We start from the raw sequence: 27,233 nt of genomic DNA, 5'->3' as shown, positions 1-27,233 counted from the left end.
CCAGTAGCATCAGAATTTCTCCCCCAGCATAATTACAACTTCTTACTCCTAGGTCCATGTCTAAGAATTTTTTTAAATTTTAAAGGTTTTATTTAGGGGCGCCTGGGTGGCTCATTGGATTAAGCCTCTGCCTTCGGCTCAAGTCATGATCTCAGGGTCCTGGGATCGAGCCTCACATGGGGCTTGCTGCTCAGCAGGGAGCCTGCTTCCTCCTCTCTCTCTGTCTACCTCTGCCTACTTGTGATCTCTCTCTCTCTCTGTCAAATAAATAAAATCTTTAAAAAAAAAATAAAGGTTTTATTTATTTGAGAGAGAGAGTGAGTGAGCACGAGCAGGGCACGGGGGCCAAGGGAGAAGCAGACTCCTAGCTAAGCAGGGAGCCTGATGTAGGGCTCGATCCCAGGACCCCAAGATCGTGATCTGATCCAAAAGCAGATGCTTAACTGACTGAGCCACCCAGGATCCCTAAGAATCTTTTTTTTTAAATCAGGATATTTTATATATTTTTTTCGTAAGCAGTCTTGCAGATTTTACTTTTAAGTAATCTGTACCCAGTGTGGGGCTTGAACCCACAACCCTGAGCTCAAGAGTCACATGTTCCACTGACCCAGCCAGCCAGGTGCCCCACACGTCTAATGATCTTACGGAGGTTGCCCAGCAAGCTCTCCTTCCTCCTGCCTTATCTCTGTCTCCTTACTTAATAGGTAAACCTAAACTGGGACAGGAGCTGGGCCGGGGCCAGTATGGTGTGGTGTACCTGTGTGACAACTGGGGAGGGCACTTCCCTTGTGCCCTCAAGTCAGTCGTCCCTCCGGACGAGAAGCACTGGAATGACCTGGCTTTGGAGTTTCACTACATGAGGTAGGTTCTCCTGTCACTTGTCTCTGTGAGAGAAGACCTAGGGAGTAAGCCAGAAGCCCGGGACGAAGTTTGTGCCGAGACTTACAGCACGCTGTGTCTCTCTATTCCCGGGTCCCCAGACGTCGTAGCCAGTGTCTTAGTGTTGGGCCCGGAAATGTGCTCTCTTGCAGGCCTTCATGGCCTCTGCCCTCTCCCCACCGTATCAGTTTCTCAGACTCGGCCTTCCCTTTAGCTTCTCAGTCCTTAGAAGTTAGTCTTTAGATTCCATAATTCTAATCCCTTGTTAGGGGGCCATTCTCTTGACCCTCCCTCTGCACCGAGGGCCATGAGCTCTGGCCCTGGACTACGTGTAGTCTCAAGGGGACTCCTGGCCACGTGACGGCACACTGTACACGGTCAGAGCTGGAGCGTGGCAGCCCTAGACTCTGTCCTTCCCGCCAGGTCTCTGCCGAAGCATGAGCGCTTGGTGGATCTGCATGGCTCGGTCATCGACTACAGCTACGGCGGGGGCTCCAGCATCGCCGTGCTGCTCATCATGGAGCGGCTGCACCGGGACCTCTACACGGGGCTGAAGGTGAGGCAGGGCTGGGGTGGGGGTTGAGGCGGGGCGTGGGGCTGAACTGCAGCCAGCAGCCAGATCCACGGGGTCCTCCCTGGCTGGTCTTCCTTTCTTGTTTATCCAGACCTTCTAGCTTTCACAAGATGTTTTTTGGAAATAATCAAGTTTTATTGCCCTTGTTTCCAAAAAACCTTAAAAGTTTCTCAGAATCGATTTTTTGGCCTAGTTTATATCCAGAATACTGCCAGTGCACCGCTATTTGCCTCTTGTGGTAGGGGTAAAAATCTAGACGACTCAGAAGCGCAGAAAAGCATCTCATAACTTTGCCATTCTTCCTCTTTTTTTGCTCTCGATGGATACAACTAGTGTTTGTTGTTGAGTCAACAAATACTTATTCGTGACTACTTTGTGCGAGATCTCGGGCTAAGCACCATAAGGGCATATCAAGAAGTGTATGGGCGCCTGGGTAGCTCAGTGGGTTAAGCCGCTGCCTTCGGCTCAGGTTATGATCTCAGGGTCCTGGGATCGAGTCCCGCATCGGGCTCTCTGCTCAGCCAGGAGCCTGCTTCTGTCTCTCTCTCTCTCTCTCTCTGCCTGCCTCTCCATCTACTTGTGATCTCTCTCTGTCAAATAAATAAATAAAATCTTTAAAAAAAAAAAAAAAAAAAAAGAAGTGTAATTGCCAGGGCACCTGGTTGGCTCAGTCAGGAGAGCATGTGACTCTTGGTCTCAGGGTCATGAGTTCAAGCCCCATGTTGGGCATAGAAGGTGTAATTGCCAGAAGCTTTTAAGACACTTACAGTCGGTGAATATTTCATGAAGATTTGGTGTTTGAGTATGATAAATCCACCTTGATGGGTACAGTTTGGGCAGGTAGAAGGAAGAGGCTGAGCTTCTGGATGGGTGATGTAAAGTTCTCTGGAATTCAAGAGGCCCTAAGTTGGAGGCATGGTAAAAGTGACTTTGATATTTGAATTTGTGAAGCCAAACCTGGGCGAAGCAGGCCTACAGTGCAGTAGAAGGCATTCTGCCCGAGAGGCCTAGAAATCCTTTTTTTTCTTTTAAATATTTTTATTTTTAAAAATTTTTAATTTTTTAAAAATAATCTGTACACCCAACATGGGGCTTGAACTCACAACCTTCAGATCAAGAGTCACATGTTCTGCTGCCTGAGCCAGTCAGGCGTCCGGGAACTCCTTTGAGCCTCAAGGGCAGTCCCAGAGTCTGTTTGGGCCTCGGAAATGAGCTCAGGCCTCCAGTTGTGGCCAGCACCTCTTGTAGGCCCCTGCAGGGTCATGCGGCCACCTGCGCGCCGCCTCCGGGGGATGTCATCCGGCCTCACACCTTTTCCTTTCTTGCTCTCCCTTGGCTTCCTTGCCCTAACTGCTTTCCTCTTCTCCTGTCCCCGGTGTGCCCCGGTGCAGGCTGCCTTGCAGGGGCCCGCAGAAGGAGCTCTTAGTGGGTTTAAGCACGCGGGACGGAGCTGGATGGAGGAGTTGTCTTTTTAGTGACGAGTGAGCTCTTTTGTCTCCCCAAGGCTGGGCTGACGCTGGAGACGCGTCTGCAGATAGCGCTCGATGTGGTGGAAGGGGTCCGCTTCCTGCACAGCCAGGGACTCGTGCACCGTGATATCAAGCTCAAAAATGTCCTGGTAAGTAGAGCTGTTTCCCCGAGATAGTGCCCTGTCTCTGTGGCTTGAGCGGCCTTTGTGGGGTCTGCCTCCATGTGAGCGGGATCGCAGGACACACCTGCCAGGATCACCGTGGAGTTGACAGTGGATGGGTTGATGGCAGCCTGGACGCAAGGCTTGGGGAATGCCAGGCTGCCTCCTAGACTGAGCGTCTCTTCCTTAAAGTTTTTCCTCCCAATCCTGTTGGGCACGTGTGAGCGTACAGAACAGAGCGGTCCGAAGGAGACCTGCAGATCATTCATCCGGACTCATGCTGTCTTTCTCCGGGTTCGTGTCTCTCTGTTCTTCACTCTCTCTCACACACATACACGTACTTTTTTACTCAACTGTAGGAAGTAAGTTGCCAATAGCACAGGACTCCTCAATACTTGAGCTTGTATCTCCTAGAAAGGACATTTTTCTGTGTATTTAAAATGCCATTATCACACCAAAGAAATTGACATCAATACAGCACTGTTAGTTAATGAGCAGTTTATAATAATACTTCCCAGTTGCTCAGACACAGTGCATTTGCTTGTTTGATCCCGGGCTCACTCCAGGGATCAGACGGGGCACTTTGTTGTCCTGTTTTCCTGTCCTCCTTTAATCTGGAATAGTCCTTTTGTGATGTTGCTGTGTTTGAGGATTCCAGGTCTGGTGGTTGTTTAGAGTTTGGTCGGAGGTGCTGGCTGAGGGCTGAGCTGGGTAAATGCACCATCAAGGGGAAGGTGGTCACGAGCCCACCAGGTCTGGTATCTCAGTTCGGAAGAGTCTTCTGACCTGTTCCTCTTGAAACCGTATTGGATATTGTCAGGATATCCGGCAACACTTAATGATACAGAACGATGACAGCAGTGCGGGGAATGGGAGAGATTGCCCTAAAATCATGGGCTGAAACCGGAGAGGCCTACCAGTAGTCAATTGGGGCACAGCTTTATCCCCTTGGATCTTCAGGAAAGGAAACTGTGGGGAATTCTTGCAACTCTCCTCAGCTGACCAGAGGACCTCGGCCTTCTTCCTTAGTGACTTTCTGCCCTGGGGTCTGGAGGTCAGAGGAGAATCATCAGGAACTGAAATACTTTCTTCGGTGTCTTTCACTTACTCATTCTTCCAAGACTTACTGAGCTTCTGAGATGGGCGAGGCACACACAGATGAGAAAGACAGCCCCGCCGTCAGGTTGCTGACAGTCTGGGGTGAAGACAGGAGTGGAAATGAATCTGGAGACAGGGTGCTTGGCTAAGTGCTGCTTGGAGGTGGACACCTGCTTCTGAGCATGTGTGTGCAGCTGGTGCCATGGGCAGGGTCCAGCGCAGGCTGACTCTCGCCCTGCTTCGTTGGCAGCTGGACAGACAGAACCGTGCCAAGATCACCGACTTAGGATTCTGCAAGCCAGAGGCCATGATGTCGGGCAGCATTGTGGGGACACCGATCCATATGGCCCCTGAACTTTTCACAGGTAAGCTGCGGGCCAGGGAGTGGGCTTCAGCCAGGCTCTGAGCTGTAACCCTGACGGCTACCGCTGGGCTCAGTAGTACCCACAAGCACTCCTGGCAGGTCTGCTGCCGGCAAAGGAGAAGGAGGGGAGGGAGACCGGAGGAGGGAGGGGGAGAAGGGACGAGGTAGAGCGGGAAGAAGGAAAAACGCACACAGGAGGTACCAGGTCTCCTGGTGGCTGTTTCTCTGGCTCTTTGTGCCATAATTGCCGTAATCAGCCCATCGGTTGACCCTAAGGTACTGACTGAGTGACCGGTACGTCAGGAGTTGGCCCTGATCATTGAGGAACTTGCAGATGACAGAGATGTATGTGGAGAGGTAAGATTGTTAGGAAGCAGCAGAGGACAGCATGTGGCGAGCCCTAGAACGGGTGCCCCCTGACGGGACGTTGGCTCTCAGACAAGCGACGAAGGAAGGTGGAAATGTTTGACAGTTTTGAGGTAGAAGTGAGATGTCGCCTAGAGCTTGAGTCAGGTCTGGAAGAATCAGTCTGTGGGAAGGGAACGTGTGGGAAGTATGTTCTTTGGGCTGGGCAGCACGGGTATCCTTTTTCATATATTTTGTTCCATTTAACCCTCGCGGCACTTCTTTGGTGACGGTGATGCATTTTGTGCTCATGTCACAGGTGACGTTGAGTCCAGATGGGTGACCTCAGAAAGCCACCCCAGAACACTGAGCTAGAGATGATGGAGCTGGGATTGGAATCTAGCTTTTTCTGGCTCTAGACTCTCACCCTACGTTACGAAGGAGAGAACATTCTGGAGGCTGGGGAAAGGGAAATAGGAAAATTGCAGAACAGAAAGAAGCATAACAGGAAGAGATCTGCCTGGGGAGTGACAGCAGACGAGGCTGGAGATGAAATGCTGGGAGCTCAAATGTGCAGAGGAGGGAAGGCTCGGTGTGGGGCAGTGAGGAACTTGAGCTTGTGCACAGGTGTGAGTGAAAATGCGATTGCAGAAGGCTAGCTTAGCAGCAGGAGGTGCAGGGGGTTTGAGGGGCCAGAGCGAAGGCAGGCAGAGCTGTGGGGCTGGCGTCCAGGAGGAGGCTGCTCCGGGCGCGGAAACCAAACAGGCGCGCCCAGTGCCAGGGCTGCTCAGGGGAGCAGCGGGCAAGACTGGGGGATCAGCAGCAGAGAAGGACTGGACGAGGCTGAGGGCTCGGGCCTGGCGGACGGGAGATGGTTGTGGCGTTGCCGAGGCAAATGTGAAGGTCACGGCAGGCCCCTCATCTGCGTGGGTTCGAACCGCGGTCTGCACGGCCTCTCTCATTAGCCCCACGCACGGGTCTGCCCCCGGGCTTCACAGAGTTGGGCTCGTCAGGGTCAGGGTCAGCTGGACCCACAGCAGAGCCAAGCACATGCCCATCATTTTTCTTTCTCTAGATTTACTTCCCAAAGAAGTTCTGTTCACACTGCTTTCGTTTATTTTGGCTCCTTCATATTTCATTTCTCTGGATTGTTTCTCCGAGTCCTGTTGCTGACAGAAGACTCTAAAATACGTTCTTCCTGTCACCTGCTGCCCTAAAACATAAAGGACTTCCTGCTGTCCATTGAATCCAGACTTTTCTGTCTGACTTTTAAAGACCGTTACACTGTGGTGTCCGTCTACCCACCCACATGGTTCCCAGCCTTCCTTCCCTAATCCGACCTGTTAGGCTGAATCTTCTTGGCTGTTCCATCAAAATCAAAGGCCTGTCCTCCTCCTTTGTCAGGCTCTAGTCTCAGCCCTCCTGGTATCTGCCTTCCCAGGACTGTGGTTTTGGGTATAAAAAGATCGGCATCACGCCTACCAGGGTTGTTAGGGGAGGCAGTGGATGTTAAAAGGTTTAGAAAAAAAGGCATGGAGACCTGTGCAGACCCCATGAGCGGGGATGCAGCCGCTCTCTGTCCCGGGCTCACAGCTGTTGCCCCTTCTCGCTGTAGGGAAGTACGATAACTCTGTCGATGTCTACGCCTTTGGCATTCTCTTCTGGTATATCTGCTCGGGCTCTGTCAAGCTCCCTGAAGCATTTGAGAGGTGTGCCAGCAAAGACCATCTCTGGAACAATGTGCGGAGAGGTAAGCACCACAAGCCCTACTTTGTTCTGACCACTACCAAGCCCCCTGGCCCACCGCTGACCACCACTGAGAGCAGTGGGACCACATACCATCACGGAATCCAGGAGAGACACTGAAGTCAGGCCTTGGCTTTCAGGCAGTGTGGTACTGAACTGTTTCCAGAAGGCTTTTTTCTGGAACGTTCCCAGTTCTTGAGCTTCCTATGCCAGTGCATTCCAGTTTGTTGTCAGTGTTACTACTGGGTTGTGAAGCCAGAGCTCCTGATCCCCGCCTGGGCGATCGGTCTGTGAGCTGGTTGGGCCTCATCGTGGCACGGGCCTTTTCACTGACCGTGGCCTTGTTTCCATGTGCCTTTCCCCAGGGGCCCGACCAGAGCGCCTGCCCGTGTTTGACGAGGAGTGCTGGCAGCTGATGGAGGCCTGCTGGGATGGGGACCCCTCTCAGAGGCCTCTCTTGGGCATCGTCCAGCCCATGCTGCAGGGTATCATGGACCGGCTGTGCAAGTCGAGCTCTGAGCGGCCAAGCAGGGGACTCGACGATTCTACTTGAAAGCAAAGACCTTTCTCCTCTACTCTCTATTTCTTTCCTTCCCCTCACCTTTTGGCCATGGGAAGAATGTGACATTTATCCAGAGAGCTCCCGAGAGAACTGATGCTTGCTGGGCAGCTTGAGACCTTCCCAGGCAGAGAGGCCTCCCGGACCGTGAACAGTTGGCTGTGTGCTGGGGCGCGTGCAGCAGCTCTCTGATGCCCCAAGCCATGCTGTCGGCAGAAGACGGTCTAGGACACGTAAACGCCGAAGAATACAACGTTCCAGCCTCGGAACTGAAAAGGAGACAAATGTACCAATTGTCTGTTCACTGTATGTTGCTAAGACAGGCAAGGCACTGCAATGGCAATAGTATGCAAAGCTATAATTTTCATAATTTTGGCTCCGGCTAGGAATAGTTTGGTTCTGTCCAGTCGTCAGGACCCTTGGAAAATTTGAACTTCCTTCTGGGATTGTGAGAACATAGGAGCCAAACAGTAACTTCTGGCTCCCTGCAACCAGATCTCGGGTTGCCACAGCCAGAGGCCTCCACGAGGGAGCTAGAAACAGAGCTGTCTGTTCCTTACAGTGCCGGCCTGTTTACATTGATAGGACTGAATAGCCCTGACTTTGGGGGTGGGTGTCATGGTCACATCACCAAGAGGCCACAGAAAAAAAAAATGTTGGGCACACATATGTGTGTGTATATGTATATATATACACACACACACGTGATTGGATTTTGAGTTACTGCTAATCCCAGGACAGAATCTTTTCTTCTTCCCTTTGATCTTTTTCCCTCCCTCTTTTTGGTCTCAAGATGGGGAAAACTCCAGTGAACTTGGTATCTGGGAATGAGTGTCTGAGCAAAACTGACAGGTGGGGAGTAACTGGGGAGACCCGAGACGTGGGTAGTGATCTGGAGGCTGTGGGTTTCCCTGCAAGCCCATTGGAAGGATACCAGGAGAATCAAAAATTCCCATTTTTGTGTTTGAATCTAACACACTGATGTTTTTAAACTCCTCCACGAGCATTTTAACCGAGATTTCTTTTGCAAACTTGTCCCTTCTTTTTACTTTGACTATAACGTAAGAGGGAAAGCACCAGATGAAAGAGAACGCTTTTTGTAGCTGCGTGTGCCCCTTGCCCCCGTGTGCTCGCGGCTGGGACGCGAGTGCTGGTGGGCTTTCAGAGCGTGTGTCGGGAAGTGTGCCTAAGAAGAGAAATTCTGAATTGGAGCAATTTACACGTTGATGCATCTCAGACCTTGACTTAAAGCCTCGCTCCACCGAGATGGTCCATTCGATTTAGAACACCAGGTGGGTGAAAGAAGACAGCGGAGGGAGGTGAGGAACCTCTGTCCATCTGCCTGATCTCTGGGCATGGCACTCTCTCCCCTGTGCCTGGCGCCCAAGGCTGTGAACCGGGTCCCTGAGTAGGTGTGTAAGGAAATGGGCAGATTTGCTGCTAGAAGCCTGTTGGGTCGTTTCTGAGAGAATGGCCATCTCTTAAACATTAACGGAGTATAAATGGTGTCTACCAGAAAGTTTTCCTGTAACTCTTCAAGTTCAGTTTTCACTCTTTGGCTCTGCTGGGCTCTGAGTATGATGCCCTTGAGCATAGGAAGCTCCAAGCACTTGGGGTCCGTCAGAAACTCCGTATAGTGCTAAGAACCTTTTTACTTGCAACGGCGAAGTGCCGACCCTCTGTCTTTGGGGTCTGTAGCTCAAGCCTTGTTCTGGTGGAATGTCCAGTAGCCCTGTTAGAATTAACACCCATTTATAGCTTTACTTCTTCAAGTCACTCTGTTCTTGTCTGCATTAACTCGTTTATCCTCCTGGGGATGATGATGGGGCTTCCAGGAAGCCAGATTTTCAAGTTTAAAAAGGAGAGGTGCGTAGCGTCTCCCTGCTGAAAGAGCAGTCTAAGTGTTTTGTATGACATTTCAGGAAAGGTCTTTTCTAGTTCCCTTTCCCAGAGTCCTCCTTTACTGCAGCTCACATCAGGAGTCTGTGCTTCCATTGGGGAAGCCACATTCCTAACATTCTTCCAAAGTCTTAGTTCCTACTCCCCATTCATGCAGGGGCAGGTGCCCGGGCAGGTGGGGGGTGGGGGGCCTTCTTCTACCCAGTGTCCCTTTTCAGTTTGTCCCCTCCCTGCAGCTTAGTCTGCTCTCAGACACTGGTCTCCTAGCAGATTCCCACATTTTTTTGCCTGAGTGAGGAGGGAGGACGGGAGGGACCAATGCTAAGTAAGACAGTAACTGTGTTAACAATTCAATACAAAAAAATATTTTGAGAAAAGATGCAAGATATTCCTGAAGATCTCCAGGCCAAAGTCCACATAGAGATATTAGGAGGTTGTTATTTGAACACTCAGCGGGCTGAGTGCGGGAATACAGACATATAACACATGCACACTTTGCTTTTGTTTTATAACGTCAGCTGATTGGGGATTCTTTGTCCCTCAGCGCCCATTATTGTTAAAGCGGCGGAACGCCATGAAATGTACCGCACTGTGTGTTACTTGGGAAGACACTAGGTGTTCAAAGGAGTCTGGGGGCACTTGGGCTGTAGTGGGCTCAAGAAGACCAAAGTCCTCAAGATTTTACCCCCCAGCCTTGGTTGCATGTGCTCCCAAGGGGTGAGGTGAGATGGTGGCTGGGGGCAGGGGAAGGGTGGGACGGATCACCCTCACTGTGTTCTGTTCTAATCGACTTCACTAGGGCGATTTACCCCGGCCCGAAAATGATCACCTGGCCTTTTTCAGCATGCTTGAAGTCCGGTCACTTACGTCGTTTCAGAACTGAGTGAGGGACCTTCTTGCAGAGCAATCAAGACGTGGCGGGGCCTGGGGCCCCCGCGCGGCCGACACTGCCTGGCGAGCGAGGTCAGTCTGGCAGGAGCTGGGGAATGCTCGTTCGGCTGAGGTTTCCACAGGTGTGACCTAGTTCCTTGATCCTCTGTGGAGAGTAGCTCGTTGATTGAGCAAGCCTTCTCCTCCTCTAGGAAGGAGGGCTGTGCTGGTTTTTCCCAGACCAAAGAGAATCCCTTGTGACTCCCATTTCAAGGGGACAGAGCCTAGGGAGCAGCTTCTCCTAATTTTTAACACTAAAACTCAAGGAAACGGTGAGGGAAAGGACATATTACTGGCACGGATGGAAATAGGGGAACGGTAGAACCCGCCCCCAGCACCTGTCAGCTCTCCAGTGCATTCTGACGCATCTTTGCTGAGCTGCCAAAGTGGGGGTTGGAAGTTGTTTCCTAACGAGAGAAGGGGTTTGGGGTGGCAGGCTCCAGAGTGATAACTGCACTGAACGACACTTTTTTTTTTTTTGGCTTATTATTTAGCACTGAAAAGCCAAGAGGGGTCGGTGATGACGGTAGCACTTGGAGGGCAGAGGTCCCCTGTGGCCTTGCTTTGGAGAGAAGGCATGCTTGGTGTTCCATCTGGCTAATCAGGGAATCCCGAAGTCCATACAGCTTCGGGGTGGGATAAAGGGCCCTCGAGTCCCTCGCCAAAAGAGTAGTTGCTTGCTTTGAGTTTTCAAAGTTTGACTTCTGGATTTGCTGGATCAAATAACCCACTTTTTCTTTAAAAGAAAAAAAAAAGTGGATTTACCCTTCTAAATATGGGGGGAGCAGTTAGGGTTAGTGCTGTGTAAAAGTGGGTGAGGAGGGGGTAACCTTCAGAAACTTGTACTGCAAACTCCTTTGGGGGTTGCGAGGAGCACTACTGTTCTTAAAAGGGTTTTATTTTTAACTTCATCTGCTTTGTTAACATCCAGTCCAGTTGAGATGCCCACAGAGACTGTGTGAAGACCTGGCGTGGGGGGAGGCCACCCAACTCAGAGGGTTGGGAAGGAAATCGGTCTGGACAGCTTGTTGTCTTTTATTCTTATGTAATATTTGTGTTTGTTTCAGAGGACTAATGTCTATTACAGTGTTAATAAAAGTGTAACATACTAAGTGTGTAGAATAAAAGTGCAGTAACAAGAGGAAGTTACCTTGGCACAAACCTCAGTCCTTCACTCTCCCTTCCTGTGCTGTCTCTTGGCGTAATATGGCAAACAAGACCATATTGCGTTTTTTAAGAGACATGACTCTGGGTTAAATCTTCATCTAGTGTCGTTTTGGATGGTTGGGTTTGGTTTTATAGAGTGTCCCGTCTCCTCGTGGGGATACACAGATGCCACATGTGCTGTAGAATAAAGGTCACATTAACATTTGACATTTACCTGTCTTTGGCTTTGTTGCCCTTCCCTCCCTGGGTCAGAAGGACGCCCCCTTTCATCCCATTTTCACGGGGGACCTCTGCAGTCAGAGGCCTTTCCGCTGGCCTTGGAGGGTGCTGGGGCCTCTTCCTCCGCGCACACTGTTCTGGGTCTCTGGGCGCCAGGCATTATCACTCTGAGAGCGTGGGGTAGGAGGATGGGAGGGGGGCAGTAGGGCGATAGCAGTGTCTTTTTGAGAGCCTTTCTGGGATTCCCACCCTGTTCTCCAGCTTGTCTTCAGCGGGGACTTGCAGCATTGGGAGTTCCTGCACGAGCCGAGCCGGGCTACCCCCTGTGTCGCAGAGAGAATCTGGGGATGGAATCCATATACTGGCCCAGCTGCATTTTCTGTCTGGGCTCATCCGCTGTTCGGATCCACCCGCTCGGCCTTGCCTGGTGGGTGCCAGCAGGCCCCTCGCGGGAGAGGTCGCTCCTCGGCTCCGTGGAAGGTCAGCAGGCAGCTCCCAGAGCTCTGCCGCAGACGGTGTGCGGTTACCGGATCCTGGGGTTCCCGGGATTTGTTTGGGGTTCCCGGATCCTGCTCCGGGGGCGGCCTCACTATTTGCTACCCTTGCTTGCTCTGACTGCAAGCGCCCGTCCGGCCAGAAGAGGGCAGCACACCTCAGACTGCTGGTGTGTTTGTGCCGGAGTCTGGTTGGGGCGGGGGTGGAACCGCTGCAGTGGAACCCCAGCGGTTCCCAGCCCGCCCCTCCACCATAGATAGACGTTTCATGCAGATAAGCCTCTCCCCCGGGAGAAACTTTCCACCGGCTCTGGCTACCCTTCGCAGCTAAATGCATCCCATCTTGGATATACTTTCTCTCTGATCTCCTCATGTAAAGTTCAGCGGGACAGTTCGCTTCACTTCCTCTCTTACGGGGACGACGTTGGAGAACACGGCTGGTGGCAACTCATTTTCAGCCTGGGCGTGCTTTCCCACGAACACCTCCCCCAGCAGGCAATTGCTCAGGGTAACCGGGCCGGCCTTCCTGGGCCTGTGTTTGGATGGGGCTCAGAGGGGAGAGGCCACCAAGTGTCTGAACATTACTAAATTCAACTTCAAAACCTCTGCCTTTAGCAGGATCCCAAGGAGGCCCCACAGTACTCACCGAGTAGCCTCCCTTCAGGGGCAGCTGTCGTGGGGGCCTGCGCGCTGGTTGAGCCCTGCAGGGCCCTCCTTGGACGGCCTGCTCCTCAGTCCATTCTAATGGTAGCATTTCAAGTCAGAGGAAAACACGATTTTATAAAAATGGCTACCCACCTGAGGAAAAGATCATGCAAAAGAAAAGGGGAAGATCTAAATGTAAAAAAAATAAATCTCTAAAGGAAGGAGTTTTTTGATACTCCAGGCAGCGTTCTGAATGCTTTACGTATATTAACTCACTTAATCCCCACCACCACAACCCCATGTTAAGGATGAGGAAAGGCAGAGGGAGACAACCGGGGTCACGCAACTGATAAAGCCAGAGCTGGGCCCTGAACCTACGAAGGGCAGCTCCAGGATTTCTGCTGCCACAACGAGCTGTTACACCAGGCTGCCTCTGCAGGAAAATGCATGTCAGGATGTTCATGGACCGTTTGGGGACAGGGAGAACTTTCTTGTGTGGTCAGGAACCCAAAAGCCATAAAGACAAAACTTAGAGCAATTACAAAGAATGTGGGGGCACCTGGGTGGCACAGTCGGATGAGTGTCTGACTCTTGACTTCAGCTCGGGTCATGATCTCAGGGGTGTGAGATCGAGCCCCCATGCTGGGCGCTGGGCGCTGGGCTCTGCGTAAGACTTCCTCTGCCTCTGCCCCTCCCTCTGCTCTCCCTCTCTAAAATAAATAAATCTTAAAAAAGAAGAAATTAGAAAGAATGTATAGGCAGCCAAAGACACCAAAACCAAGAAGAGTTAAGACAAATCTCTTATTTGGAGGGAATCATTGCAATATATGACGGATAAAATGTTCATACTTCTAATTCCTGAAGAAATAAAGCAACAAGGAAAAAATCGAAAAGCAAATTGGCTAATACATTTTTGAAAAAGATGTGTGTCTTCATCAATAGGGAGATGCATATGAGAAACAGATATTTCCATCTCTCAAATTACTAAAAAATATTAAACTATTCATTACTTTGGGGGATGAGCACTTCCCCCACATTACTGGGCAAGCGGGTGTAGCTGCAGAAGGGCAATTTGGCAGTGCCTATTACAAAAATTTTAAATGCATATATCCTTTGGTCTGGAAATGATTTCCATGCAGTCCTTACCTACTGGAATATTTTCACAGGTATGCAAAATTATGTAAGTATAAGGATATTTACCGCATCGTTATTTGTAATACTAGAAAGTTGGAGGCAATGTTCACGTAGGGCAACAGATGAGGATTAAACTGTGCTCACCCGATGGAATACTATGCAGCCATTAAAAGGAAGGACACAGCTCTCTGTGTATTGACAAGGATGTTTATACTGGTCACAGAGGGAAGGAATACTTTATAGAATATATTTCATGTGCTATGGTGAGTGAAGTGTGTAAACCTGGCAGTTCACAGACCTGTACCCCCGGGGCTAAAAATACATTATATGTTTATTAAAAAAATTAAAAAATTTAAAAAATATATATTTCCTATGATCCCTTTTTGGGGTAATTTATCCCTTCCATTTCCCATAACCCCAAATTCTCTAGAAATCTAGTCCGTCTCCTTCTGTGTATATGGCTAGAAAGAAGTTTGTAAGGAGACACCTCAAACTGGTAACAGTAGATTTCCTGGGGAGAGAAATCCAACTTCAGTGTATTGCCTTTCTGTTATTCTTTTGTTCATCTGCTGTGAACGTCTATTTTTCTTTCAATTTAAGAAAATGAATGGAATGGCTGATTCAAGAGAAAGGAAACAGGTACTGGAAAGCTCTTACGGGCCCACAGACTCAGTGGGTAGCAGCCACAGTAGAGCCGCAGGCGGCTGCCAAGGGCTTCCCTGTGGCTGTGAAGAGCCACCTTCACTCCCTTGTGAGGCAACAGCGAGGGGGAGTTTTCTCACTTGGCCCAGCACAGGTCCCAGGCCCATGTCACAGCTGTGTCGACTCGCAGCTGGAAGGCTCTGTCCCCTCCAGATTCCATGGTGGGAGGCAGGCGTCCAGATCTGTCTGCCCATCAAAACTGCATTCAGGGGTGCCTGGGTGGCTCAGTGGGTTAAGCCACTGCCTTCGGCTCAGGTCATGATCCCAGGGTCCTGAGATCGAGTCCCGCATCGGGCTCTCTGCTCAGCAGGGAGCCTGCTTCCCTCTCTCTCTCTCTGCCTGCCTCTGTCTACTGTGATCTCTCTCTGTCAAATAAATAAATAAAATCTTAAAAAAAAAAAAAAACTGCATTCAGTGGAGGAGAGGTCATTCCTGAATCAAAGAACCTTTAGATAAGGGACCTACGTTCAGGACAGCCTCGGATGACATACATCCCCTACAGTTCACCTTTTGGAAGGCTCAGCATCTGTCCCCTCCCTTCTGGCTCTCCTGGGAGGCAAAGTGGTGAAAATAGATGTACAGATTGGAGCCCGAGCATGGAGGGGTCACGGCTGGGGCTCTGGGAAAGACATTAAAGAGAAGACCCCCTTGGCTTCTCTTTCCTTTCTTCTGCCTTCCTTGTGGTCTCAGCAGGGGTCCCCAGGAGATCAAACCTAAAGATGTTCAAGCATCTAAGAATAGGCTAAACATCAGCCTTTCTGTGCATAGAATCCAGGAGTTGAAAAGGTAGAAAGAGGAGTCAACTCCAGGCTCAGTGCGAAACCACAGGCTCTGAGATTAAGGAAAACAGCCCCGGGTTCCAAGCTGGGAATGTGCAGAAGCAATGGTCAATCTGAGACCTCTTACTGAGCAGGATTTGCTTACAATTTCTAAAAACTATTAATTTCTATTTAATGCCTGCTAAAAATATATACATAACATCCTTGCAAACTATGAACCGTGATAATTTTAAAACCATGTAAACTTCCCTAAGAACCTGTGGATCAGAACATTACCACAGTGTTGAAGCCCCTGTGTGCTCTTTTCCAGATGCCCTGGGTCTCTCTCCTGCCCCAAGGTGACCGCTGTGCTTGTCATTCTCTTGCTCAAAAAACAAAAAGCTTTTCCAAATATACATGTGTTTTAAGCAATATATAATTTGGGTTTGCTTGTTCTTGAGCTTGAAAATGGCATTACCGGGGCACCTGGGTGGCTCGGTCAGTTAAGGGTCTATCTTCGGCTCAGTTCATGATCCCGGGGTCCTGGGATCGAGTCCTGCATGGGGCTCCGTGCTCAGTGGGGAGCCTGCTTCTCCCTCTGCCTCTGTCCCTCTCCACCCTGCCCCATTCATGATCTTTCTCAAATAAATAAAATCTTTTAAAAAATGGTGTTACCTTTATTTCATCTTCTGTAACTTTTTTCTCTTCTCTCATGATGTCTGACTTTTATCCCAGCTAACTGGCTGTCGCTAACAGACTGTCCGTTTGTTCTCACCGGGAGAGAGATTATTCTAATGCGCGAATGGACTTCGATGTGGCCTCTTTCTCAGAGAAGCAACTTCCAGTTGGCTTGTTTTTCTCACTGCACCTCTGTTTCCCAGCCCACTAATGCCTTCTTGTTTTATTTATCATCTTGGTTCTCCCTTTAAGGGTGAGTACATAGTCCACTGTTTTCCCCCATCTTTTTTAAGTTTTTAATTTTTATTTATTTGAAAGAGAGAGAAAACACAAGCAGAGGGAGGGGCAGAAGCAGATTCCCCGCTGAGTGGGGAGCCCCATGACGAAGAGGGACTCGATCCCAGGACCCCAGGACCATGCCCTGAGCCGAAGGCAGACACTTAACCGACAGCCACCCAGTCCCATCTTCTTAAGCTGGAAGCTTTGGTCATGAATTTTCAACTTTCTTCCTTCCTCACACAAACACTGACGTTTCAGTAGAATTCCATTGAATTATAACTGTCACTGCATCCCGTAAGTTTTACTCTGAAACATGTTTGTTATGGTTCGGTTTCAGTGTTTTCTATTTGCTGTTACTATTTCTTCTCTGCTCTGAGTTTTACGTGGGTATGTTTCTAGATTTCCAAGTGCGAGGAAGAGTTTTTTTGTGTTTTTGTTAATGATTTATAAACAACGACATTGTGGGCAGAGAACGTGGTCTGTAGGATGACAGTTTTTAAAAAAATTTGTTGGAACTTGCTCTGCGGGCTCACTTGTGGTTAATTTTTATAAGTGTTTTATAAAGTGTTCCTGAAAGGAATGAGTGTATTCATTACTTTTTTATGATTCATCGATGCAAGCCCAGGGCCCTCTACTGAGACTGGAAATGGCAGGACCACAAATGCTCTTCTGTTTTGCCTGGTGTCTGGCACACAGCCCGGCCCACGTGGGGTGCTCTCTTGGCCTCTCCACACCCCCTTTCCCCTCTCCGCTCAGCTCCCCGGCCTCTGTGGACCCCACCTTTTGCTCTGCACTTCCAGTGACGTTCTGCTGCTCACGGGAGTTTGGAGGGTGGCAGGAGAAAAGCGGGCAGTTTTCATCCCGGCTCTCCTTCAGCAGTGGCTGCCTTCCCCTGAAGACCACAGCTCCCGTCTCATGGCTCTCCTGCAACTACAGGCGTCAGGTTTACAGGAATCTCTAGCCCCAGCCTTTACCCATCAGGCCCCGCAGTGTCCCAGCGCTGGGAGTCCTAGCTGATCTGCTGGTTCCCTCTCACCCTGCTTCCATGGTTTCCACAGTCCCTTCCCTCAACGTCCCTCGGTTCCCCGCTTCCAGTATGCCCTCCCTTCCCTGCAGCTGACCCCGTAGCAGGATGAATGTGTGTTGAACAAATTACGTGGCGACATTGTGCACAGAGTCGCCCAGAGCTCAAGAGGGCACCTGGTGTTTGGGGAGCGGAGAGTTTGGTGAGGCCAAAGGGTGGTGGGCCAGGCGGCACTGGAGCCAAGGCCGACCGGAAAGACTGGCAGGGGCCCGGGGGTGAGGGAGCCTGCCGGCCATGTGTCACGCTTCCAGGGCTCAGACTCCGAGACAGAGATGCCTGCATAAGAAGTAACAGGGTGCCCTCCCGGCCTCTTTGGCTCAGCAGCTGGGAGAAGTGAAGGAGGCAGGGCCCAGCAGCATCTGACGAGTGCCGGAAGCAGCCATGCCATCTCCCGTGGAGACCTGCAGGCCACAATTCACACCTGTCCCAGCTCCAGGCTGCAGAGAGGAAATCCAAGGTCTTGGCTTGTTTTATCAAGAGAGGGCACAGCCCTTGTCTTTGGCCCCTGCACTGGAAGCAGAGGCGGATTCTTTGTCTGCATTCTTTGGCCCCAGACTTACACCTTCTCCCCCTCCGGCCTCTAGCGCCCTCACCAGCTGTAGACGCACTTCATCATGTGGCCTCGTGAAGGCCTAGTAAGGCAGAATGAGAAACTGCCGTAAGTATCCCGACTGTTATGTTTTCTCTGCTGAGACATGGGATCCCTGGGCAGCCGAGCAGCAAAGCTTCCAGAGACAGAGGTGGACTTGGGAAGACCGCGTAAAGCATCCCAGTTAGGGGCATCTGGGTGGCCTGGTCGGTTACGCGTCCAGCTCTTGGTTTCGGCTCGGGTTGTGATCTCGTGGATTGTGGGAGCGGCCCCACATCAGGCTCTGCCCAGCATGCAGTGGGCTTGAAAGATTCTCTCCCTCTGCTCCGTCCCCCATCCGCTTGCACTCTCTCTCTCCAGTAAATAAATAAATCTTCAAAAAAAAAAAAAAAAAAAAAAGCATCCCATCTAGGCTCCTCTTTTACAGCAGAGGACACGAGACCCCGAGCACAAAGGATGTCACACAGCTAGCTGGCGGGTAGGACCACACTAACACCCATGTCTCCTGATCCCCAGGCTGGTTTTCCTTTCTTAATTATAGCTCCCACTGGCCCTCTGAGTTGAAGAGCTGGCTGGAACTTGAGATGGGGTTCTTCATCTCTCTTGCAGCCATGGGGTCTGGTATCTCATGTATGGCCTCCCCATCCCATTTCAGGCACTCAAGAGGAGTCTGTGGCCCTGAGACACGAGAACAGCTTAGGAAGCTATAGGAAGGAGGGCTTGCTGAACCGGAAACCACAGTGAGGGACAAAGGCCAAGGCAGGGGAGCAGAGAGGCAGCCTGAGGGTTACAAGAGGTGGAGGTCACCAGCTGGGAGGGGTAACTTCTCCATCCCCAGGCCCAGAGGAGGAGGATCTCTGGCTGGATGGCCCCACGGGCTGGATCCCAAAAAGCCACCACAGCAGCATCACCCAGAGCAGAGAATGAGGGCTCTGGGTAGCTTGGGAAGTTTCCCACTTGTCTTTGGTGGGTCTGTTGAGCTGGAGGAGATAAGAGATTAAATTTTAGAAGGTAAGTCCTGGCCCAAGGAGGTGGGAAATTTAAAGATTTTTTAAATTTTTCGGACAGAGAGCAAGCACAAGCAAGGAGAGTGGCAGGCAGAGGGGGAAGCAGGCTCCCCACTGAGCAGAGAGCATGATGCGGGGCTCGATCCCAGGACTCTGGGATCATGACCTGAGCCAAAGGCAGACGCTTAACCAACTGAGCCACCCAGGTGGCCTACCACTGAGCTCTTAAGACTGGTGTTTCTGGAATAGATTAGCATTTGAATTGGCGAACTGAGTGAACCAAACAGCCCTCCCCAGTGTGGGTAAGTATCATCTAATCCACTGAGGGCAGAGGAAGGACGAATTCACTTTCTCAGTTTGGCCTGGGACATCCATTTCTCCTGCCCTTGGAATTGAACTCCTGGTTCTCAGACCTTTAGCTTTGGACCAGGACTTACACTATGAGTCCCACCTGGTTCCAGGCCTTTGGATTCAGACTGAATTATACCATCAGTTTTCCTGGTTCTCCAGCTTCCAGAAGGCATATCATGGGACTTCTTGGCCTTCATAATCATGTGATCCAATTACTAGAATAAATCTCTCATATATATTACACATACACACACACACACTCCATTTCTCTGGAGAACACTAATATAACAGTACTTAGAGGAAAATTCATAGCATTGAATGCATATATTATTTCTATTTATTTATTGAGAGAGAGAGAGGGAGAAAGAGTAGAAGGGAGAGAAGGGAGAGAGAGAATCTCAAGCAGACTCTAAGCCCAGTGCAGACCCCGATGTGGGGCTTGATCCCACGAGCCAGAGATCATGACCTGAGCCAAAATCAAGAGTCAGACACCTTCCAGACACGCCTGAGTGCATATATTAGAAAAGAAAAAAGCTGGGGCGCCTGGGTGGCTCAGTGGGTTAAAGCCTCTGCCTTCGGCTCAGGTCATGGTCCCAGGGTCCTGGGATCGGGCCCCACATCGGGCTCTCTGCTCAGTGGGGAGCCTGCCTCCTCCTCTCTCTCTCTCTGCCTGCATCTCTGCCTACTTGTGATCTCTGTCAAATAAATAAATAAAATCTTTAAAAAAAAAAAGAAAAGAAAAAAGCTCTAAAACCAATAATCTAAGCTTCCATCTTAAAAAAACAAACAAACAAAATCCCCCCAAAACAGAAAACTCGAAAAGGAAGAGTAGATCTGTCATCGCGCCCTGAAATAAAGTTCTCAGACACCAATCTGAGCGGTTGTGCAGGCCGCTTCTGTAAGGAAGAGCACGGCCCCTGAGTCCTGCACATAGCTTTGGTCTTATTTCTTACCAGAAAAGCAAGGACGATGCCTCCAAGCGTGGGAAAGGAGTACAAAGGGATGGCAAACATCTTGAAGCAGGCTTGCATTGTCCCCTACACAGGCTCGCAGGGAGGCAGTCATGGGATAAGGGAGGAGTGGGATGTTTGGGCTGGCAATTGCCAGGTGAAGAAAGGGGAGACTGAGGGTTGCATTCTTTCATAGCTCCTAACTTACTCCCTGCCCCTGTGGATCGTGGGATCCTGCTCCTACCGGGCCATTGCGTTCAACAGCCCGGAAACAGGAATGCTGCTGACATTGAAGCTGCTTCTATAATCACTCCTTAGGGTTTATAATGTATTTTCTAAGATTAACTCCACAAGATCAAATCCAAAGTAAGCAGAAGAAAAGAAATAATAAAAATTCATATTATATCACAAGGCAATTACATTGAAAACAGGAAATCAACAAAACCAAAAGCTGGTTCTTTGAAAAGATCACTAAAGTTGATAAGCCTTCAGCTAAGCTAACTAAGAAGAGAGAAGGGGCAGAGGCAGAGGGAGAAGCAGGCTCCCCGCCGAGCGGGCCAGTTCGTAGTTCCAGTCCCGGACCCTGGGATCATGACCTCAGCCAAAGACAGAAGCTCAACCGACTATGCTACCCAGGTGCTCCCAGTATCATTCTTTTTTTTTTTTAAAGATTTTATTTATTTATTTGACAGAGAGATCACAAGCAGGCAGAGAGGCAGGCAGAGAGAGAGGAGGAAGCAGGCTCCCCTAGAGAGCAGAGAGCCCGATGCGGGGCTCGATCCCAGGACTCTGAGATCATGACCTGAGCCGAAGGCAGCGGCTTAACCCACTGAGCCACCCAGGCGCCCCCCAGTATCATTCTTAATAATGAGCAACTAGAAGCTTTTCTATTAAGATCAGGAACAAGGCAAGGATGTCCTCTGTCACCACTCCTTTTCAACACTGCACTAGAAGTCCTAACTAATGCAGAAACGGAAGATAGGAAATAAAAAGCATACTTACTGGGAAGGAAGAAATAAAGCTGTCTTTGTTTGCAGATGACCTGTCTATGTACAGAATCTGAAAGAACTGCCCAAAGCTGCCTGGAACTAATGAGTGATTATAGCAAGGTTGCAGGAAACAAGGTGAATATCAAAAGTCAATTGCCTTCACAGACCTGTACCCCTGGGGCAAATAAAATATTATATGTTAATAAAAATAAGTAATAAAAAAAAGTAAAAAAAAATCAATTGCTTTCCTATACACTAGCAAGAAACAAGTAGAACTTGAAATTTAAAAAAAACACAACACAATTTACATTAGCACCCCCCAAATGAAATACTTTGGTATCAATCTAACAAAATATGTATAAGATCTATGTAAAGAATACAACAAATCTCCGATGAAAGAAATAAAGGGAGAACTAAGTAAATGGAGAGGTATTCCATACCGATGGATCAGAAGACTCAGTAATGTCATGATCAGCTCTTCCCAATTTGATTTACAGTTTCAATGCGATCCCAATCAAAATCCCAGTAAATTATTTTGTGGATAGCAATAAATTGATTCTAATGTTTATACGGAGAGGCAGAAGATCCAGAATAGCGAACACAATATTGAAGGGAAAGAACAAAGTCAGAGGATTGACACTATGTGACTTATTACAAAGCCGCACTAATGAAGGTGGTATGGCATCAATGAAAGAATAACTAGACCCACACAAACACAGTCAACTGATCTTTGACAAAGGAGCACAGGCAATACAGTGGGAAAAGATGGTCTTTTCAACAAATGGTATTACAGTAACCGGACATCAACTTGTAAAAAAACTAAATCTAGGGGCGCCTGGCTAGCTCAGTTGTTAAGTATCTGCCTTTGGCTCAAGTCATGATCCCAGGGTCCTGGGATCGAGCCCCACATTGGGCTCTCTGCTCAGTGGGAAGCCTGCTTCTCCCTCTTCCACTCCCCCTGCTTGTGTTCCCTCTCTGTCAAAATAAATAAATAAATAAATAAATAAATAAATAAAAATCTTTAAAAAACAAAACAAAACTGAATCTAGGGGCGCCGGGCTGGCTCAGTCAGTAGAGCACGCAACTCTTGATCTCAGGGTTGTGAGTTCAAGCCCCATGTTGGGCACAGAACTTACTTAAATGAAAATGAATCTAGACACACATCTTACACCTTTCACAAAAGTTAACCTAACATGGATCCCCAAACTAAATGTGGGGCGCCTGGGTGGCTCAATCAGTTAAGTAGCTGACTCTTGATTTTGGCTCAGGTCAAGATCTCAGAGTGGCGGGGTCGAGCCCCATGTCGGGCTCTGCGCTCAGTGCAGAGTCTGCTTGTCCCTCTCCCTGCCCCTTCCCCCTCTCTCTCTCTCTCTCTCTCTCTCTCTCTCAGATAAATAAATAAATAAATAAAGTAAATGTAAAATGCAAAACTACAAAGTTTCTAGAAGTGAATATAGGAAAAATGCAGATGACCTTGTGCAAGGAAGTGACTTTTCGATACAACACTATGAAAGGAAGAATTGATAAACTGCACTTCATCGAAGTCAGAATGTTCTGTTCTGTGAAAAGACTCCGTTAAGAGAATGAAAACACAAATTACAGACTGGGAGGAAATGTTTGCAAAAGACACAACTGGTAAAGGACAGTTATCCAAAATATACACGGAACTCTTAACGCTCAATGAATAGAAAATGACCTGGTCGAAAAATGCGCAAAAGATCTAAACAGACACCTCACCAAAGAAGATATATGGATGGCAGATAAGCATATGAAAAGATGCCCCACAACGCATGTCACCAGCAAAATGCAAATTAAAACAAGAGAGGGGTGCCTGGGTGACTCGGTGTGGGGCGCCTGGGTGGCTCAGTGTGTTAAAGCCTCTGCCTTCAGCTCGGGTCATGATCCTGGGGTCCTGGGACCGAGCCCCGAGTCGGGCTCTCTGCTCGGCGGGAAGCCTGCTTCCTCCTCTCTCTCTGTCTGCTTGTGATCTCTGTCTGTCAAATAAATAAATAAAATCTTAAAAAAAAAAAAAAAACCCACAAGAGATACCACTACACCCTTTTTGGAATAACCAAAATCCAGAAAACCGGTAACACCTTACGTTGGATGAGGATGTGGCAAAAGGAATTTTTCCTTGTAGCTGGGAAAGCAAACTGGTATGGTCACTTTGGAAGACAGTTGGGTAGTTTCTTAGAAAACTGAACATATTCTTAGCACACAAACCAGTAATCATACTTCTTGGTATCTACCCAAAGGAAGTAAAGATGTGTCCACACAAAAACCTGCCCATGGATGTTTTTGGCAGCTTTATTCCTAATTGCCAAACTTAGAAGCAACCAAGTTATCCTTCAGCAGATGAATGGATAAATAAACATTGTCTGGTACATTCAGACAATGGAATACGAGTTGATGCTAAAGAGAAATGAGCTGCCATGCCATGGAAAGACATCGAGGAAACTTAAATGCATACTGCTAAGTAAAAGAAGCCAGTCTGAAGAGGCTACATATTGTATGAGTTCAACTATATGATGTTTTTGAGAAGGCAAAAAAAAACACAAAACACCGTGGAGATCATGAAAGGATCACTGGTTGCCAGGAGTTGAATGGAGGGAAGGGTAAGTTGGCAGAGCCCGGAAGGATTTTTAGGGCAGTAAAATTACACCGTATGACACTATAATGGTGGATATATATCATATATTTGTCAAAACCCATAGGATATACAATAGCAAGAGTGAACCCTAATGTACACTAAGGATTTTGGGTGATAATGATGGGTCATTTTTTGTATGTTCATCAAAGGTAACAAGAGTACCACTCGGGGATGTTGATAATGGGGGGTTCAGGCATGTGTGGGGGTAGGTGGCGTATGTAATGAAATCCTGTATCTTCTGCTCAATATTGCCGTCAACCTAAAACTGCCCTGAAAAATAAAGTGTATTAAAAAAAAAATAAACATATTCACTTTTGACTTAAAAAAAAAAAAAAACGATTTAAGGGCGCCTGAGTGGCTCAGTTGGTTAGGCAGCTGCTTTCAGCTCAGGTCATGATCCTGGAGTCCCAGGAATGAGTCCCAATTTGGACTCCCAGCTCAGCAGGGAGTCTGCCTCTCCCTCTGACCCTCCCCCCTCTCATGCTCTCTCTCTCAAATAAATAAAATCTTTAAAGAAAACCTATTTAAACTAGGAATAAAAAAAGAATTGGTAACTTTTCAACTCATTTTATGATGCTCATGTGATATCAATAGCAAAACCTGATAAAGATACTAAGAAAATTATATAGACCAATCTCAAGACCCTGAGATCATGACCTGAGCCAGAATTAAGAGCCGAATGCATAACTGACTGAGCCACCCACATGCGCCCGTATTTCTTTCTATATTCTGGACCTGAACCCTTTTGAGGTTCTCGGGATGAATAAGCCTCTGCAAGAGAACCTCCCAGGCTCTCGAAGCACTATGTCAGAAGTCTCCACACCCCCTGGCAGATGAACACCCTCAGTGTTTGGATTCTGGCCTGGGATGAGGAGGAATCCAGATTCTGTTTATAGATCGCTGAGGGTGGGAGACGTTGGGGACTAAACTCTTCTTCTTCCTTCCCTCCGTACATTTTTATTGCGAAACAGAACAGTTCTCTTTCCTTGAAGTGCCCAGAGCTTGCAGTCTGGCTTGTTAACAAGTTATGTAAGTTTTCTTTAAAATAGAAAAAAGGTAAGGGGGGACCGGGTGGTTCAGTCGGTTAAGCATCTTTTGATTCCAGCTCAGATCAAGATCTCTCAGCGTCGTGAGATCAAGCCCTGTATCAAGCTCTGGACTGGGGCTCCGTGCTCAGCGGGCAGTCTGCTTAGGATTCTCCCTTTCCCTCTGTCCACCACCCCCCTCCGCCCCACTCATGCTCCCTCTCTCTCTAAAATAAATAAATAAATAAAATCTTTCAAAAAAGTAAAAAGGGGAGGTACCTGAGTGGCTCAGTTGTTAAGCATCTGCCTTTGGCTCAGGTCATGATCTCCCGGTCCTGGGATCAAGCCCTGTGTCGGGCTCCCCGCTCAGCAGGAAGCCTGCTTCTCCCTCTGCCTCTCCCCTTGCTTGTGTTCCCTCTCTCGAGGTCTCTCTCTAGCAAATAAATAAATAAAAGAAAAAAGTTAAAAATAGGAGGTATAGAAGGAAAAATAGGTAAATGAGGGGGGAAAAAACTACACTGAAAACCGCATCAGGGATTTTAGCCAATGTTTTTTTAAAGGGCTTGAAATATTAGCATCCAACCCAATAAAGACAATCGAAATGATTACATTGGATGGGAGACCCAGAGAATTGAGAAGAAACCAGTATGTTGTCTTTATATAATATCTTTTTGTTGTTTTTCCCTTTATGCAATGTTTTCCTTTGTTTTTGACAAGGAGCAACTACAGGTTTTCTTTATTTAAAGAATTTTGAATGGTTGTTTTGATTTTAGAAATGGTTTCATCAGGGCGCCTGGGTGGCTGTGTAGGTTAAGCCTCTGCCTTCAGCTCAGGTCATGATCCCAGAGTCCTGGGATCGAGCCCTTCATTGGGCTCTCTGTTCGGCGGGAGCCTGCTTTCCCCTTTCTCTCTGCCTGGCTCTCTGCCTACTTGTGATCTCTCTCTCTCTCTCGGTCAAATAAATAAATACCATCTTAAAAAAAAAAAGAAATGGTTTTGTCGGTCTTTTCAGGTTGAAATGATACTCCCTTCCCTATTCCCTTCCAACGGAAATGGGGTTTGAGCATTCTGCCTTGTTGGGGAGTGGAATGAGTTAGGACTTTTGTAATCAACAGATCATGTCTTGGAATAGAACAAGCAAAAAAAGCTTATCTTTTCTAAAGGTCCAAGGATACTTAACTGAATGAGAAAATGTTCATGCGGTATGTCCTTGGTAACAAATTTGATGCAGAAAGTATTATGTTTGATTTGCTTCTGAATCTCTGCTTTATTTTTCAATCTGAAACCAACTACCATGGTTTCCATCTGTTGGACACCAGCGGCCTCTCATTCATATCTGTTCTCTTCAACAGATGTGCCAGACTATGGGGGCCTCTTAGTCCACATTCCAAATTCTTGGGAAGGAATCTAATTGGGTTCAGCTTAGCCACAGAGTAATCAACTGTGGCCTGGGGGTACAGGGTGCACCATGTGAATGAGACTTCTCTTTCTGCTAATTATGGTTGACAAGTGGAGGCAGACTGAACTAGCTACTTAAATTTGTGGGGCCCTGTGCAAAATGAAAACACAAAGGTCCCTTGTTCAAAGATTGTGAAGGATTTCAAGATTGCAACAGCAGAACATTAAACCAAGGGTGGGCCCCTTCTAAGTGCAGGGCGTTGGATGACTGCATGGGTCTCGTGCCAAGAGGCTACTCCTTGCTCTAGCCCTGGAGGAAGAGGCTCCAAAATGAATTTCTAGACCCCATATGTCAAAACTTGGAAAAAGAGATTCTTGTTTTTGGAGTTCATAACTTAGAGTGAGTGTTATGTTTTCCACAGCCCCCATCCTGACTTCTTTATCTCCTTCTCAGATCCAGTAACTTTATGTGGAATTGCTTGAGTGTGAATAAGTTGGGTTTTTAAGTCTTCTGTCTCTTCCTTTCTATTATGAGGCAATGATCTTGAAGGCTGTACAAAGTGTGCATTTGACTTGGGTCAGTCATCTTCAATAAGAGTTGATGAGGAAGGAGTTAATGTCCTTTTCTAAAAAACATTCTTACCAAAAAAAATAAAAAAAGAACCCACCTTTTTATCTTGAATTTAGACTTACAGAAAAGTCACAAATACAGTCTTGAGAATTTTCATACATCTCTCCTGCAACTTCCCCTGTTAACATCTTATATAACTATAGTGCAATTGTCAGAACCCAAAAGATTAACATTGGTACAGTACTACTAATTAAAGACCTTTCTTGAATTTACGAGCTTTTTTGCTCATTTATTTTTCCTATTCTAGGCTCCTGACCAGACCCACACAGCATGTAGTTATTTCTCCTAAGTCTCATGCAGTCTGTAAAAGCACCTTTGACTTTGTCTTTCATAACTTTGACTTTTTTGAAGAGTACTGATCAGTTATTTTGTCAAATGTCCCACAATTTGAGTTTGTCTGACGTTTTCTCATGATTAGGCTGAATATGACGGATAACATTGTGTCCTCAACGCGTATCA

At 48.2% G+C, this 27,233-nt stretch overlaps 1 protein-coding gene across 2 annotated transcripts in view; it reads left to right on the top strand.

Annotated features, from left to right (window-relative positions):
* The window catches only part of LOC111151035 (dual serine/threonine and tyrosine protein kinase), a 50,221-nt gene extending 38,823 nt beyond the window's left edge, over positions 1-11,398 (top strand). Inside the window, exons 8-13 of one of the 2 annotated variants that reach the window (XM_022508752.1) lie at positions 705-861; positions 1,303-1,435; positions 2,958-3,071; positions 4,432-4,546; positions 6,506-6,640; positions 7,002-11,398. In XM_022508752.1, the coding sequence (XP_022364460.1) occupies positions 705-861; positions 1,303-1,435; positions 2,958-3,071; positions 4,432-4,546; positions 6,506-6,640; positions 7,002-7,189 (842 nt within the window). In that variant the 3' untranslated portion in view covers positions 7,190-11,398. The remainder of the gene's footprint in view (positions 1-704; positions 862-1,302; positions 1,436-2,957; positions 3,072-4,431; positions 4,547-6,505; positions 6,641-7,001) is intronic. The other variant, XM_022508753.1, reaches the window with a different exon arrangement.
* Positions 11,399-27,233: the final 15,835 nt, after the last annotated feature.

This window comes from Enhydra lutris, unplaced genomic scaffold (assembly GCF_002288905.1).
Source record: "Enhydra lutris kenyoni isolate GAN:26980312 unplaced genomic scaffold, ASM228890v2 scaffoldscaffold25, whole genome shotgun sequence".
NCBI classification, from domain to species: domain Eukaryota; kingdom Metazoa; phylum Chordata; class Mammalia; order Carnivora; family Mustelidae; genus Enhydra; species Enhydra lutris.
The sequence above is the reverse complement of the archived record's forward strand: the minus strand, read 5'-3'. Positions and strand labels throughout refer to the sequence as shown.